This window comes from Lemur catta, chromosome 6 (assembly GCF_020740605.2).
Source record: "Lemur catta isolate mLemCat1 chromosome 6, mLemCat1.pri, whole genome shotgun sequence".
Classification (NCBI taxonomy): domain Eukaryota; kingdom Metazoa; phylum Chordata; class Mammalia; order Primates; family Lemuridae; genus Lemur; species Lemur catta.
Window position 1 is genome coordinate 80,408,062 of NC_059133.1, and position 16,808 is coordinate 80,424,869.

The 16,808-nt window shown below is 34.8% G+C and overlaps 1 protein-coding gene across 2 annotated transcripts in view; it reads left to right on the plus strand.

Moving 5' to 3' along the window:
- The window catches only part of ABCC9 (ATP binding cassette subfamily C member 9), a 123,983-nt gene that overhangs the window by 19,215 nt on the left and 87,960 nt on the right, over window positions 1-16,808 (plus strand). For both annotated transcript variants that reach the window (XM_045554216.1, XM_045554217.1), the window contains exons 7-15: window positions 493-659; window positions 1,528-1,770; window positions 4,090-4,284; window positions 6,251-6,403; window positions 6,910-7,065; window positions 8,987-9,121; window positions 10,867-11,029; window positions 15,180-15,220; window positions 16,131-16,273. In XM_045554216.1, coding sequence (XP_045410172.1) covers window positions 493-659; window positions 1,528-1,770; window positions 4,090-4,284; window positions 6,251-6,403; window positions 6,910-7,065; window positions 8,987-9,121; window positions 10,867-11,029; window positions 15,180-15,220; window positions 16,131-16,273 — 1,396 coding nt within the window. The remainder of the gene's footprint in view (window positions 1-492; window positions 660-1,527; window positions 1,771-4,089; window positions 4,285-6,250; window positions 6,404-6,909; window positions 7,066-8,986; window positions 9,122-10,866; window positions 11,030-15,179; window positions 15,221-16,130; window positions 16,274-16,808) is intronic.

Genomic DNA, 16,808 nt, shown 5'->3' on the forward strand with positions numbered 1-16,808 from the left:
TGGAAACTCTATTACATAGTTACATGAGTTTTGTGATAATTCCAGGGTAATACCAGTATACATACCCCCGGGAGTTGCAAAACACTTAATGGATTGGTGACACAGATATCAACTTGCAAATTATTCATATAGTCAGGGCGCTTAGAAAGCAAGACCAGAAGATAAAGCCACTTCTTTTTAAATTTACAGAATTACACATAAATTTTGAAGAGTCTAGATTATCCCTTTTTATGTGTCTCCTTACATCTTCCCATCTATCACATGTAATCAGAGTGGCAACACTCAACATTCTAAAGTTATTGTCATACCTCTTATTCAAATCTCCAGAAGTACAAGAAAACATATGTGTTGTTTTCTTATCAAATAAAAATAGAGTATATAAAATTGCCTTTGTTATTAAAAAGCATTATATTTATGTTGAAATGTTAGTACAGTTTGAAAAAAAATCAGGAAAAGATTGTATCTTTTTCATTTCTTCTTTTATTTTTTCAGCCTTATTCCTGTACTGGGTAATGGCCTTTATTACAAAAACAATAAAGTTGGTGAAGGACTGGCAGTCTGGCTGGGGCATATCAGACCTGCGTTTCTGCATCACAGGCATGATGGTCATCTTGAATGGGCTCTTGATGGCTGTGGAGATCAACGTCATTCGAGTCAGAGTAGGTGTCTAATGATTTTTGTTTAGTTTTTTGGATTCAAGACACCAACATTAAAGATTAGAGTTAGTCAGAAATCTTTAGTATTTAAAGTATGAAAAAATGTATTTGATCTATATGTGTAAATATAAAGTTAAACTAATTGCTAAGCTTCAGGCCATATCAGTGTGACCTAGAGTCTATTCAGTCATTCACGGTTATTGATTGATTGAGTGCTTGCTATATGCCAAACATCATGCTCAGTTCATATTACAGCAAAAATTGTTTTCAGCAGAAAGTTCCATCATCCATGACTGTTCCAAAGCACACCTGGGTTAAGCAAATGCTGCAGTCCCAGAAATTTAGAACTGAAAAGAAGATAATCTAATCCAGTTTGCTTATTTCACTGCTGAAGAAACTTTTATAGAGATAACTTTAGCTATATATTCAAAATAATACAGTCAAGACCCATACCTGTTCTGTAATTACAAATCTATTGTGCTTTCCACCACATAACGTTGTCAGTTATGAGGTGGAAAGATATATGCTGCCGTGAATCTTAAGTCAGTTCACTCTATCCCAGGATATCATGAAAGATTGGTTCTTAGTATGAACTATCTATTAAAAGACTAATTGATTTTTTAGAATTGGCCCCAAGAGGATTAAATGTGAAATTCTGACATTTAACTAGTTACTAATAATCCAGTCACAACAGAAGGGAAATATTTCAAAGAATATTTCAGAAAGGGATAGAAGGAGGCATTAAAATATAAATTTTGGTCATCTGAATTGAAAATGTGGCAAACGTTGAAATTTTATTTTTAATATGTGGAAAAAGAATTGAGCTAGTTGTTACATTGTGGAATTTTATTTTATTTATTTATTGCGATAGAGATATGTATTCTTCACGACTCCTCAAAAAGTAAAGCCTCCTGAAGACCTCCAGGATCTGGGAGTGAGATTTCTTCAACCCTTTGTGAATTTACTGTCAAAAGCAACATACTGGTGGATGAACACACTTATCATATCTGCTCATAAAAAGCCTATTGATCTGAAGGCGATTGGAAAGTTGCCAATAGCAATGAGGGCGGTAACAAATTATGTGTGCCTGAAAGATGCATATGAAGAACAAAAGGTAATTTGGTATTTGTCTTGCACGTCCTTAATTGTAGAAAATGAAACTATTAACTCTAATAGACACAAGGCTTAAATAAATACTGTCCAGGGTTAAGGAAGAGCAAATTTTCTCTGTCTTCCCCTGTAGTTTTGAGTCATGTTAATTGGGCGACTGAGGAAAGACTGGAAGAGCCAATGAAGTACAGTTAATGTTGTGTTAGTTGCCCAGTCAATACATGAGGAAAGATAGAGAGAGAACTGTCTTTTTCTACGACATGTGACCAGTAGAAAGTAAGAATTAAGTTCAATGATAGTGTGTAACTAATCCATGTTACCATAAAATATTATTAATTCATGGAATTTGTGTTAAGTCTTTCTCCAAAGCATCTTGTGAATAATTTTGTTATGTAACAGTAAAAATAAATCATATCTAGTAATAACTACTTTTAAGAAATTAAAAGCCTTATGTTAATTATTTGCTAAAATTTGGATTCTGTAGTTCAAACTTGGGAAACTAAATTAAAGGGACATTGTCTACCTATTCCATGTATCATCCTATATGTCTGCTAGAATTGGTTTCCTCTGGCACCTTTTTTATTAATAAATATTAATAATTGCTTTAAAAATTAAAGATGAAAGTTTTTGGTTACTTTTATTTTGTTTTATCATTCTAACTAGTCATGCATTCTATCCACAGTGGTAGATGTGTTTTCTATTGCAATCATCTACAAATTCAGTGCCATTTAAAGTATTAGTATTCTGAACGACACTGGAAGGGAGTAGGGCATGGTGAATCAGTTAAAGAGTTTTTGGCTGTTCTAAATCAAGATCAACAAAGCATTTATGGTAAATGATGAAAATGACCTCTGTTTTGTGTCAGAAATGTGTGTTATGAAATTAATATGGCAGGAAATAGTTACTACCAATGAACTTGAGTCATTTCTCTGGTTTCACCTCTGGGAAAAGTATTGCATAAAAATTTTTAATTTTCTCTGCTAAAGTAAAGATTTTCAATATAGCCTAACCATAGCTTAAGTTTTCTGAGTGCCCCTTACAACAGAGATTAGCTTGCACTTGGTGTGTGTATGTCATATTAATAAACTTTAAAAAGCACTCAAATTATTCATTCTAACAGGGGATCGAATATGAAACACAATCAGACTTTGCTCCATGGAGTTGGCTTCTTTGCCACAGTGAAAAAACTTTATCCACCTCCTTCCCTAGTCTTAATTATGATGATTGTTCAGGTCTTAAAATCTTTACCATAGACAAGTGCAAATGTGTGAAGCCACAAGGTGACTTAAGCATAGATATCATTCTTCATTTTGCATTTCTTGAGGAATACCTAGTGTCTTAGGCCATCACGTATTGCTATAAAGGAATACTTGAAACTAGGTAATTTTAAAGAAAAAAGTCCTTTTTGCTCATGATTCTGATGGCTGGAAAGTTCAGGATTGGGCACATGCATCTGGTGAGGGACTCAGGCTGTTTCTACTCATGGCAGAAGGTGAGGGGTAGCTTGAGCATGCAGAGATCACATGGTGAGCGAGGAAGCAAGAGAGAGGAGGAAGGTGCTAGGGCCTTTTAATCAACCAGCCCTCATAGGAACTAATAGAGTAAGAACTCACTCACCCCCAAGAAAGGGCATTAATCTTTTTATAAGGGATCCACCCCCACAACCCAAACACTTCCCATTAGGCCCCGCCTCCAACATTGGGGATCAAATTTCAGCATGAGGTTTTGAGGGATCACATATCCAAATCATAGCACGTAAGAAACATAAGTCTATCATAATTTTTAAAAGTATTGACCGCTATTTTTGGAGATGAGAAATACCGGGAGGAGAAACAACTTGAGGTTGGGATGATCTATTTTGTTCAGTTTGTAGTAATCTGATAGCAAATACCTTGTGATCTGGTAACTCCAGAAATCTTAGCCAGTCTGCCAATAATCTCTATCTTAGTCCTTTATTATCTTCTTTTCTATGCAACATTTCTTGGTAATTTTCATGACAGATACACATTTTCCAAATGATAGGGAATTAAAAATGAATTTGGCTTTAGGAATTTTGTGTCATCCTTTGACTATTAAAAATAATACAGAGTCTTAGAAAAACTGTCCTTACTTATTCTGTTTCATTAAAACGCATTCTGTAGCTACAGTTTGCATGGAATACAAACATTCAGAACCCTGCATACTACGCGGAAGGGGACTCATTAACATCTATCTTTAAACCTTTAAGATATTTTCAGAACTGTCAGAAGGAATTTCCGTAGTTGCTGAGATCAGTCGCTGCTCTAAGCAATTTTTTTTTTGTTCTATCTGGTTTTTCTTTCAGAAAAAAGTAGCTGATCATCCAAATCGGACTCCGTCTATATGGCTTGCAATGTACAGTGCTTTTGGGCGACCAATTCTACTTAGTAGCACATTCCGTTATCTGGCTGACTTACTGGGTTTTGCTGGACCTCTCTGTATTTCTGGAATAGTTCAGCGTGTGAATGAAACCCAGAATGGGACAAATAACACAACTGGAGTAAGTTTATGGTGCTTTTGAAAGGAAGCATATTATTGGTAGTTTTCATTGTAATTGTCACTTTTTATTAATTTGGTTTTATTGAGTAGTTCAAAACAGGCTTATTTACAGAGAATGGAATGCTTTTTAAAAGAAAGAAAGCAGTAATTTTCCTTGTAGAGAAAATCATGTGTTTATGTGTTCATTGAATGAATCTGGCCAAAAAAATTATTTCTCAGATTCAGAGCCTATAAACATTTAATAAGCATCTACTGTGTGCCAGAAACTATTATATGTGCAGAAATTTCACATTGATGGTTTTATTTGATCTTTGTAGCAGTCCTTTAAAGAATTTTCATGCATGAGTACATGAGGAATGGCTGAGTCACCTTTTTAGAAGCCTGTGACCAATAATATTAGCAACTTGATTTGTAATATTGCACATTTCTCTTCTTATGAAATAAAAGCCATCGCCCTGTTTCACAATGATCAGGGCAAGTCCAATCATGATATTTTAAATTAGATATTATGCTATTATCTGGGCCTATACAGTATGAAATACTATACATTTACTGTTATATAATCTTATTTTCTATACTTAAGAAAGTCTGCACTGTGAATGTTCTAGTGTCTTTCTAAGAATTGATTTTCTAGTTTCACATATAGAACCTCTAGCCCAGATGAATCAATTTTCCTTTTCTATTCTCTTAATCTGATTCCCTATCCTCTTTTATTTACCAATTAAAGTGTTATGCATCGTGAGAGCCTGCAGAAAAGCGACCTCTTTAGTGAAGCTTTTTCTGATAAACCTAGTTGCAATTTGACTCTCCTTGGTATTCCTTTAACATACTCTTTACTTCATGTTGCCATTTACTATATATACTGTTCATAATGAAGCATATTATTTGTGGATCTGCTTATCTTTCTAGGTTGTAACCTCATGAAACAGAATTATAATGAACAGTTCATATTTGTGCCCACAGTGCATTGCCCACATTAGTGTTCAATTATTATTGATGTGAATCAGATATTTTCACCATTGACTACACTTTTGTGATGTTTTGTCCCTACTAGCCTAATGACATAGAGATATTTAAATTCCATATAAGGGGCTTCCATTATGCTTCTCCCTTACACATATTAACCAGGTGTTTTTCTGAGAAGCAGCAGGACTTGTACATTTGTATATATTCCCATGAAAGAAGAGGAAGGAACTAGAAGTAGACTTTTACTAGGTCTAAATCAAAAACGAGGAGTGTCCAAATTAATATAATGTACTTAGTCAAGTGTTATCTTTCCTTCTCTTTTAACAAGTTGCCATATGCTATTATTACAAAAAAAATCAACCAACTTTGTATATCCTTATGCCGAATTCAGTCATATTCCTAATAAAACAATAGTTCATGAGTTGTGTTTTGTTACTAGAGAAATTAGTAGCCAAATTACTGATTTTATAATTTATAATTCATTGCATTAATATAAATTAAGATACATGAAAATCAGGAAAAGTCAATTATATAGAATTATTTTAACCTACTAAGGCTACAGAATTTATATTTTTGTCCCACTGGTCTTGCTGACCAGTTATCAATTTGTGGTTTCTACTTCTAAATTAGAGTCTAAATGAACTTCTAACATTTTTACTGCTTCTTACTTTTTAAACTACTTAACTAAAGTAGATTATTCCTTTGCAGGAAATGTACTCAAATTTTTTTTAATTAAAATTTATCTTTTTTCTACAATTAGGTATTTCTAGCAATTTTATTTATCAGTTGGGGATTTTATGTATTGAACTTGTTTGTATTTGTATCTGTGGACATTACGAAGGAAAGAAAAATTGATTTGCTGTGGCTTATTCCACTGCTGTATTGTAAAGACATTGAGTTTTTATATTTAAAAATCATGTATCCTTTAATAAATGCAAACTGTACACCTGGTATACGAAAAGACTGGTTTTAATTTATCTCTTTTTTTCTTTTGGGACAAGATTTCAGCGACCCTCTCATCAAAGGAATTTCTTGAAAATGCTTATGTTCTAGCAGTTCTTCTCTTCTTGGCTCTCATTCTGCAAAGAACATTTTTGCAGGCTTCCTACTATGTAACTATAGAGACTGGTATTAACCTCCGTGGAGCTCTGCTGGTACGTAAAGGCTTTGAATGATCTTTGTTTTTTGAAAATGCTCTATACCATCCCGTGATAGAAATAGTAGTAACTTCAGTTTTGTTTTTTCATTCCATTTTTACTTTGGTATTATAACAACATTTCCAAGATCTATTTAACAAAAAGAAACACAGAGCTAATTAATAAACCCACTGAATTTAAAATAAAATACTATTAAGAAAAATATTTTGAAATCTTGCATTTCCTTATCTGTATTTGTTTGTTCTAGAGCTTATGTTTAAAGTTGAATGTATGTTTTGATTATATCACTAGAAAAATTAAGTTTATATTTAGTTGAGGACTGAAAGTAATTACACTAAAATGGAAATACATGTACTGGCTGATGTAAGGAGATGGCTTTATGGTGGTTTTCTTTTCTTTTTTTCAAAAAAAAAAAAAGTTTGCTTTTTTTTTTCAATGAAAATGAATAACCATAGTGTTGATTTTAAGTTTAAAACTTTAAGTACATTTTTTTTTCCTTGCAGGCCATGATATACAATAAAATCCTTAGGCTTTCTACATCTAACTTATCCATGGGTGAGATGACCCTGGGACAGATCAACAACTTGGTCGCCATTGAAACCAATCAACTCATGTGGTTTTTGTTCCTGTGTCCCAATCTATGGGCTATGCCTGTTCAGGTAGATCAATATAAGAAAGAGTCTCATTTGTGGAGGAAATAAAACAAAAAGAGCAGTAAGATGCTTAGCTCAGTAAAGGGTATACCTTTTGCATATGTAATATTCTTATACCCCTTTTACAGACAAGGAAGCTGAGACTCAGAAATGTTATAGCATAGATTAAGAGAGTGGAGTTTGATATTATACTGCTTGGGTTCAAATATCTGCCATGTATCTCATTTGCACAAGTGCTTAACTCCTCAAAACATTAGTTTTCTTAACTGTAAAATAGTAATAATAATAGTATCTACCTTGTAGAGTTGTGAGAATTGCTAAGATTAAATAAGTTAATATGCATGGAGCATATAGCATAATGCCTAACATTTCATGGGCACTCAGTAATTGTTATTAATATTATTGCCTCAATTCGTGTAAGTCACAAAGCCACAGTTTGACCCCTTTCATTTTGACAAGCTCTCTTATGGTATTTCTAAACTAGAGCAATTGCTTTAATCCATTCCATAGTTTCAATAGCTAGTATATTACAAAATGTCAAACTTTATAAGGTGGTAGGAATACTGACAAACTGGAGGGCTATTTAGCTATTTTCTATGTAAAATAGCATTTTAGGGAAGATATGTGTTTTCCCCCCCTCACTGGGTACAAATGGCAAAAGAAATGTATTCATTTTTTCCTTGCTGTGAGGCTGGATATTTTTAATTATCTCAAATTCTGCATCCTATGGATGGATCTCATTTGATGCTATCTTCTATGTCTCTGTATACCACATTTATTAAAGTGCATAAAATAATAAAGAAGATATGCTAGTTTTTCATTTATCGTTTGCCTTTTCATTTTGTAATGGAAAGCCAAGTCAAATAAAAGTGTATATCATGAACAGTGCTTGGCACAAAGTAACATTTAATATATGCTCTGTCTTATTTTATCAAAATGTACTTGTAATAGGTGAATTAGGTAACTGCCTATATGGTATAATTTAAAGTAAGCAAAAAAAAAAAAATGACTGAATGAGTGTATCCTGGGTGACCTTGATGAATTTTTTGTTTTCATTGGAATTCCCAAAGTACCTAATTAGTTAGTAAACATGTGTCATTGCCCCTGGAATGCTGCTATTAAGCTGTTATCATTGGTACATGGGCATAAATTATATGCTTGAACTGCATGGATATAGTTCATTAATTGACATTTTGAGCCATGATAAATGGAGGTCCTAGAAAAAATGTTTTTTCAAGGAGAGAGGATAGATAGCAGGGTTCAATCTTGAGTTTTTAAAGGAAGAAGAAGAAAGTAGCAAGCCAAAGTAGTAAGCCTAAATGGTGCAGCTCTGGGTTTTGGGAAATAAAAAGGGAAGTGTGTTACACTGGGGCCACCAACTTTAGCTTTTTAACAGTCTTGATTAGGCTCAGTCTTGTTGTCCTTAAGTGACTTCTGGAGTCATTAAGGAGGTGAGGAGCTCAGGTCCTTTCTTTGGACACAGACAACCATCCTGTACTCATATTACGATGCTTCCCTCTGCTTTCCATCCTCTCAGCCTTGAAAAGCTAGTACAATTCCAAGAGCATATAGAATGTCAAATTTATGGTGGATAACAGCATATTCAAGAACAATTTTATGCCCTTTTCAAGACTTGAAGACTGCTTTAGAAGGTTGCAAACGTCATGGGACCCACTCTACAACTTCATGCAATAAATTGACTTGACACCAGTTGTACAGATCATCAGACTAAAAATACATTCCTCATCCTTAGCCTTTCCCAAACAAATCATAGTAAAACCCAACTGTCACAGCTGAATTGACTTCCAAATAAGCTTAATATAGTAATGAAGAAATACTACATTTTCACTAAAAACTATTTCCTTTCATGCAGTGCCTCCCACATTCCCATTCATTTTCTCCTTTCCATGTGTTTTTTTCCCCTTAGATCATAATGGGAGTGATTCTGCTCTATAATTTACTTGGATTAAGCGCATTGGTTGGTGCAGCTGTCATTGTGCTCCTTGCGCCAATTCAGTATTTCATTGCTACAAAGTTGGCAGAGGCTCAGAAGAGCACACTTGTAAGTAACATCTTTTGGAAATTTTCTTAGAGAAATCTAGTAATGCTATTTTATTTTGATAATCTAGGAAATTAATACATACCACTCAGGATAATTTGAAAATCATTATATTTCTTTTCAGTTCTTAGGCCACAAATGTGTATTTACTAGGTTGCAAAAGCAATTTTTAAAAGTGGATTGGAAATTTAAGACTTGAGCATAGACTCAAAATACTAGAATCACAATTCCTGATGATTTAAAGTGCCATGAGGTGATGAGGCTTTGAATCTTTTTCTTAGATCATTTGTCTAAAGAATCTTCTTCAGTGTACTTTGAGACCATTGGGTGTCAGTTATTGACATTGAAGAAATGGATCAAGGGACAAGTGAAGTGTTAGGTTTGCTGCTTCTGAAATTAAATTTCCCTAGGGTACTCTCAAACCGTTGAGGATCTAGGAGTTACATTGAAATGTTTTCAGTGGCAGCTTCTCTGGCTGAATATTGTCCTGGTCAACTTGGCAATGAGAATAAGCCCAATTATTGACCCTTTCTGGCTTCAATTTGCCATGAAATCATTTTATTTGAGCAAGAATTGGCTTCTTTTAGAGAAATATTTGCAAATAACAAAATTGTTGACAGCATGCTTAGAAATAAAGTTTGATTAAATATGGGCAAGCTTGTCTATAAATCAGGCGTAAAATGTAGAGATGCCGCCACTGAGGGAATTGTTTCTCAAATTGGTGTCTCCCCTGTGAAAGTGAATTGCGTGTCATGCAAGTGGTTTTTGTCACTTGTTTTTCTGCTGCTTCTGGTAAGGTAAGGTTATTTCTGTCTGAGCCATCTAACCTTTTTACTCCAGCACACAAATACAGAAAGTTGTGGAAGAGGTGTGTAAGGGGAAATAGGACTCTCCCCAAACATCTGTCTTTTATTTAGCTGCTCATACTACATTCATTCACTCATTGAACAATCGCTTGGGAGGCATTTAAGACCCTGTAGAGATGAGAAGGTGAATGCAAATCAGGTCATTTGCTACTTTCACTTTCTCCTATCTGTCCTTTGACCACTCTCCTGCCCCTTTTGTTACCTAACAGATCATACTACACCTTACTAGTAATTCTAGTATAATATTTGGTGGTGGTGGGAGCTAAAACAGTTGACTAAATTGAGGCTTTTCTATCTGCTACAAATCGCGCTACAATTAATCCAAGTTGTTAGTAAATCTAATTTAGGCCTTAAACAAGAGCTTGCAAAGAGGTATGTAGAAATCTCTTGAAGTTCAAGAGCTTGGTTTCAATAACTGTATTATGAAGATGCAGTGTGAACATACACCACACTGTCCCTTCACATTCCCAAATAAGAAGCAAACTAACTTTCCTTAAATTCATTGTTTCCCTTCTAAGTATGAGTGATAGTGTGGAGGGAAGAATAAAATGATTTAGGTGTTCAAGGCCATTATACGTCTGTTTATTTTTTCCTTAAGTTCATGTTTATATTACCTGCAGACATGATTTAAGGAAACAATGTGAAACTGAAGAAACTGATGTAGAAAGAAATTTTGAGGCCATCTCATTAAACCCTTAAATTTAAAGTTGGGGAGACTGAAGCACAGAGAGTTTCACTACTTCTCCTGGGAATTTCACATCCTAATTAGTGGCAGAGCCAGGAAGAAATCAAGATCTCCTCCATCCCTGTCCATCACATGGTCCTGCCTTTCTGAGTCCCTTGGATGCAACTTGCATTATTTTTTATTCCTTTGTTTTATAGGATTATTCCACTGAGAGACTGAAGAAAACAAATGAAATATTGAAAGGCATCAAACTTCTAAAGTTGTATGCCTGGGAGCACATTTTCTGCAAAAGTGTGGAGGAAACAAGAATGAAAGAACTGTCTAGTCTCAAAACCTTTGCACTTTATACATCACTCTCCAGTAAGTTGTTGTTGCTCTAAGAACAGGTGATGTTAAAACAGCAACCAAAAAACCCATGATCTATTTAGTTTAGATTGTGATCAATGAGACATTCTAGACATTAAAGGAAGCCCATTTATTTTGTAGACATATGCTATCCAATAGCCACTAGCCACATGATGCTATCTATTGACATTTAAATTAAAGACCAGAGTAAGCACAGGTTTAGAGTTGAATAGACCTGGGTTTGATTCCTTACAAGTAGTATACCCTTTGCCATGTTACTTTACAAACTCAAATCCTAAGTTCCTTTACCTGTGAAATGAGGATGGTGATGATAGCAGTACCTATAAATAAAACCTTCTTAGTTACAATTGGGATGAATATTTGATTTTCAGTAAAAATTTGGTTATTGAAATCAATTTGACTTTATTATTATTGATCTTCTTATCCCCAAATGTCCTTTAATGTTATTTGCAGGTTTTTTTTTTAACCTATCTCTTTTAGAGTTTAGGATATATTTTCTTGAAGATTGTAAAGAAAATACAGCCATTTTTGAAAATTGACAAGGAAGAAATATCATTTCTAGGTAAAAGAAGTCAAATTACACTCACATACAATCCTTTATCCCAATATATTTTCAAGGATTTTGAAATACATAGCTCTTTTGTCCTCAACTCTAATTTTTAAAAAGAAATTATTTCAAAAATATTATTTTCTTTTCTCAAAGTGTTAAGTCTGAGTACTCTTGAGAATAGTGGGTTCCTAGTAGTATTAATACAGTTCACACAAACTTAGCCAGACTACTCCCGTGTATATTTGATTCGATTTGTTTGTCAGTTTTGCTCATTGCTATCATTCCTAAGACCTTTAACAACTTAGTTTTGAAGTTTCGATATCGTTTCCTCTTGAATTACGAAGTGCTTTAGATTTTAGAGATTATAAACACTTCTTTTGTGAAATAGACTCAGAGAATAGCTGAGTCTATTATAGCTATAGTCTAGAATAGCTAATTTATTCTAGCCCTAATACTTGATGCATTATAAATGAAATTGGAAGAAGTTTTATCTTCCAGCTGTGCACCACTGTTAATATGGTGTCAGAATGCTAGAAGACAGAGTGATTGAAATTTACTTGCTTATATAGTTGTACTCTAAACTGGTGGGCCCTACAATACACCCTTCCCTGCAGGGGGCTGACCTTCTCATGGGGAGAATGAATGCAGCCAGAAATAATGATCATCATAACAGCAAAAATGACAACAAAAATGTGTTGAGAGTATACTCAGCCAATTATTGCCATAAGTGACTTTTCATATATCATCTCATTTAATCCTCACAACAGCCCAATAACTTAGATTCTATTATTAACTCCACTTAAGAAATTAAAAGATTGAGGTGTAAAGAGTTTAAGGAACTTGAACTGCCCCCAAACCATCCAGCTCCTAAACGGCAGAGGTGAAAAATTAACAACCCAGTTTGCCTGTCTCCAGCGGTAAGAGTTAGGTTGGTTTTTGAAAAGTCAGCTGTAACAGGAGACAGGGGAGAAGAGGCCATACTATCAGAGAACAATAAGCAGTCATAAAGGTAAAAATGCATGATCATGTGTTCATGATTGACAGCAGGAATTCTTGAGTCGATGGAGCAAAATCTCAGTTTGACCACTTCAAGTTTTGATTCGACCAAATACAGTGTTGTGTTGTTGACGGTTAAAAGCTTGAACTACGTGAGTTTCATAGAGCTGGCTATGAATCCCAGCTCTGCCACTTTGTAGTGGTGTGACCTTGAGCAAGTTACTTATATCCTCCTAGCCTCAGTTTCTTCATCTGTAACATGGAATGAAAATAATATCTCCCATGTAGGATTGTAGTAAAGATTAAAGTAGATAGTGAATGATACAAATGTTTGCTGAGTGCACACTCTACTCCTGGCACTGTGTCAAGTGCTTCATACTCACTACCTCATATGAACCACCTGGCAAATAGTCTAGTGCCAATAACCTCTGTCCCTCAGTTTTCTCATCTAAAAATTGGTGTAATAATAATACCTTTGATGCAGGTAGGTTGTGAGCATCAAATGAGGCAGAGAATGTGACATTGTTTAGCAAATGTGAAAATATTTTATGAATAGTATTTGTAGAGCACCATGCAATACCAAAGGAAAAATAAAAAGAAGAAAAAGAAAAGATTCAACTATATAGAATAGTGGTTCCCCTTGCATCCTAGAGGGCAAGGTAGCTTGACCTCAAATCCTGACTGAGCAACGTGTCTACTGTATACTCTTGGTCAGTTGCTTGGTGAATTCTCGGTTTCCTCATCAGTGAGCTGAGATGTATTCATAGTTCCTTGGGGAATTAAATAAAATAATGTATGTGAAGTGTTTAGAAAAGTGTTTAGAAGCATAAAAGTACTCAATGGTATCTACAAATACCAAAAAGCAAAGTTAAACAGAAGAAATACCAGCAGAACTAAAGACTCATTTCTACTTTTATGAATCAGTGTTCTCGCCACTTTGGGTAATATTCTAGGGGAAAAGAAATTCTATTAACAATTTTCTAGTCTCCATTGTTAAATGGTCATGTATCCTTTATGGGATACATGTATCCTTAATTCATTAGTAAAGGCCAAAAGACACCATTTTACTTTTCTCTCTTCACTTTGATAGAGTTTTATATGGAGAGGTAGAAGGAACATGAAGCTTTTGGACCAGAAAGATCTGGGTTTTATCCCAAGCTTCATCACCTCCTTGTTTAGAATCTTGCATGTTACCCTTCCTGAGTGGTTTCCTTATTGTTCTGTAGTGTCGTTGTAACCATTAAATATGAGAATATATGTACACACTAACATCATACCTCAATAATTGTAAGTTGTTGAGTAGTAGCAGAACAATATGGTGCCAAGCACAGACTGAGGAGCCAGACTGCATCTGTGTGGCCTTGAGTTTCTCGTTCTCATCTTTATATCGAGGTAGTAAGAGCACCTGCTACTGGTACCTGATGCAGATTGCCATATAGTTTTTAATAAAATGACAGTAGTTATTCTTGTTCTTCCTCCTCAAGGGGAGATTACTTAAAGGTGCAGAATTAAATGAATGATAAATAATGACGGATAAGAGAAATGACAAATAATGAAGAATAAATAAGAGAAAAAAATGCACTTAGATAATAGAGTGACAATAACCAGAGAAAGAAGTCTGAGGGAGAGTCACAGCTCCATCTATGTTATTATGAAGCTCAGGTCAGTGTTTGGATTCCCAGGGATGTGCAAGAGTTTGTATTTGATAAAACTAAGTCACGTCTGGACCTGCAAACGCGCAGTCTGATTCTGTCTTGTGCGCAGTGGGAAGGATAGTTCCTGAAAGCAGATGAGTTTTTTTAAATCCTGGCTCTGTACTGTCAAGAAAACTAGATTGTAGCTCCTACTCTGCATTGCCTGGCTCTGTTACCAACAATTCACTTAATCTTTAGGCCCTTGGTCTTTAAAATTCTACAGTTCATGAACAGTATGACTACAAATCACCCACTTGGCTTTGCATTTTTTCTATTACTCACCAAAGATACTATTTTACCTTCAAATATGAGTTTTTCTTGTTTCAGCTAGGCATGTCATGCTCATCAAATGAGAATGAAATATATTCCTGGAGAGATATTTAAACAATCAGAGGGTTTAGAGACTGGAGTAACTTTATTAACTGAAAGGTATGTAAGTGACCACTAATATCAGTACTGGAAAGAGAGCTTCAAGTGATGTCAAATTCTTGTTTTAAATTTGTGTAATAACCCGATTTTTATAGATTTGAATTAGTTTGGTGGACCAAGAGAAACAGAGACTGTAAACCCTCTCAAGAATGCACATTTGTTAAATTATAATAATTTGTATGGTGAAAGGATTATTTATTTTATCTGCATTCTGTTGTTTGTAACATTTCATAAGAAAAAAATTTTCTGTAAAGAAAAACAGATTCTGTTTAAGACTAACATGTGGAAGCTCATACAACTGCAGAACAGGAGATATCAACTGGGAAATGTTTGTGGCCTCCAGACAAATGTTATTTAATACACTTTGTCCTTTCTGTCTTCAAGGAAAGTTAAAGTAATAATAGATGATTAATTAAGGTTACTGAAAATGTTTGCACAGGTCAATGAAACTAATGTATTTGATTTCTTTCCACAGTCTTCATGAATGCAGCAATTCCCATAGCAGCTGTTCTTGCTGTAAGACATTTTTTCTTGCTTTTAAAAATTGAACCAAGTCGGTGTTTATAAATGATTTATGAACAAGAGTGTGTGGGGAGTAATATATATTACCTCACCTCTGTGACTTCCCTCTGTGCAGTTTCCATTGCAATAGTTCTAATCCAGGGTTTCTCAGTCATGACACTATGGACACTTTTTTGTAGGGGACTGTTCTCTGCTTTAGGATGTTTAACAGCATCCCTGGCTTCTACCTCCCAGATGCCAGTAGCACCCTCGGTCATGACAATCAAAAATATCCCCAGATATTGCCAAATGTCCCATGGGGAGCGGAATTAACAGTGCTTGAGAATTAACTTTTCTAATCTCAATGACCTGGTTCCCAGACACTCTTGCAATAGGGTAGAGCTAGATCAACAAACGGAAAATGTTAAATAATTACATTATATTTCACACTAAAATGACAAACCCAGCAACTAATGTTATCTGTAGAAATGTAAATAAGTCTTCATTGGACACCAATGCTGGCAGTTTTAGTAAAGGTCACCAATAGGGACCCTAAAACAAGAGAGTGTTCTCTTTTCTCCTGGAATATTTAGTATCGGTTGGAAAGAGCCTGACTAGCTGTTGAAAACTCTAGGTTTTCCGCCCCATTATTCCCCCTACTCAGCAATTTGACAGAAGTCAGTTTCCTAATCTGTCAATAAATCCGTCCTGACTTTCTCCCCAGTTGACCACTAACATGATACGTAAACCACTAAGTACTCACCAATAGCAACTATTGTTTTAATTAGGGAGTTTTTGGTAGTCATGTTTTCATAGTTGCAGTGGACATATTAGCATAACAGAATATGTCAGGTTTCTAAAATTGAATGCAAGCATGTAGCAAACTTTCTCCAGCCTTCTCTAAAGACCTCCTTTCTTTGCACAGACGTTTGTGACTCATGCGTATACCAGCAAGAACAATCTGAAACCTGCGGAGGCCTTTGCTTCGCTGTCTCTCTTCCACATCCTGGTCACCCCCCTCTTCCTGCTCTCCACAGTGGTCAGATTTGCAGTCAAAGCCATCATAAGGTATGCGCCGAAGTATCTGGAATTCTTTGCTTATTGATTATATAAATGACGTGTGCTCATGGGAGTAAATTCGTAAAAGTATAAGAAAGAACATTAACATCACTGCGTGGAGATAACCATTGTTACAATTATGGTATGCTACTTTTCGGTCTTTTATTTATTTCATATAAAAATCACCATTTTAAAATGAAAAGTTTAAATTTATTTATCTTTTGACTCCTTATTTCACCTATTGTTTTTATTATTTTTCCCTCATTGAAATCTTATAATAGATGATACTTACTGGCTATGTAATATTCCAGTGTTTGAAAGTTCTCCAATTTATTTAATGATTACTTTTTTCTTGGACATTTAGAATGTTTTTATTTTCTCCCTAACATAAATAACATTTAGGTAAGCACATCTTTCTTTGCCTTTGAACTTTTCTCTGATGATTTTCTGAGGTCAGATTTCTAGAAGTGGAGATACTAGTTCTAATAATATGCACATCTTTAAGGTCCTTGATGAATATATCGCTTTCCACTGAGGTGGTGGT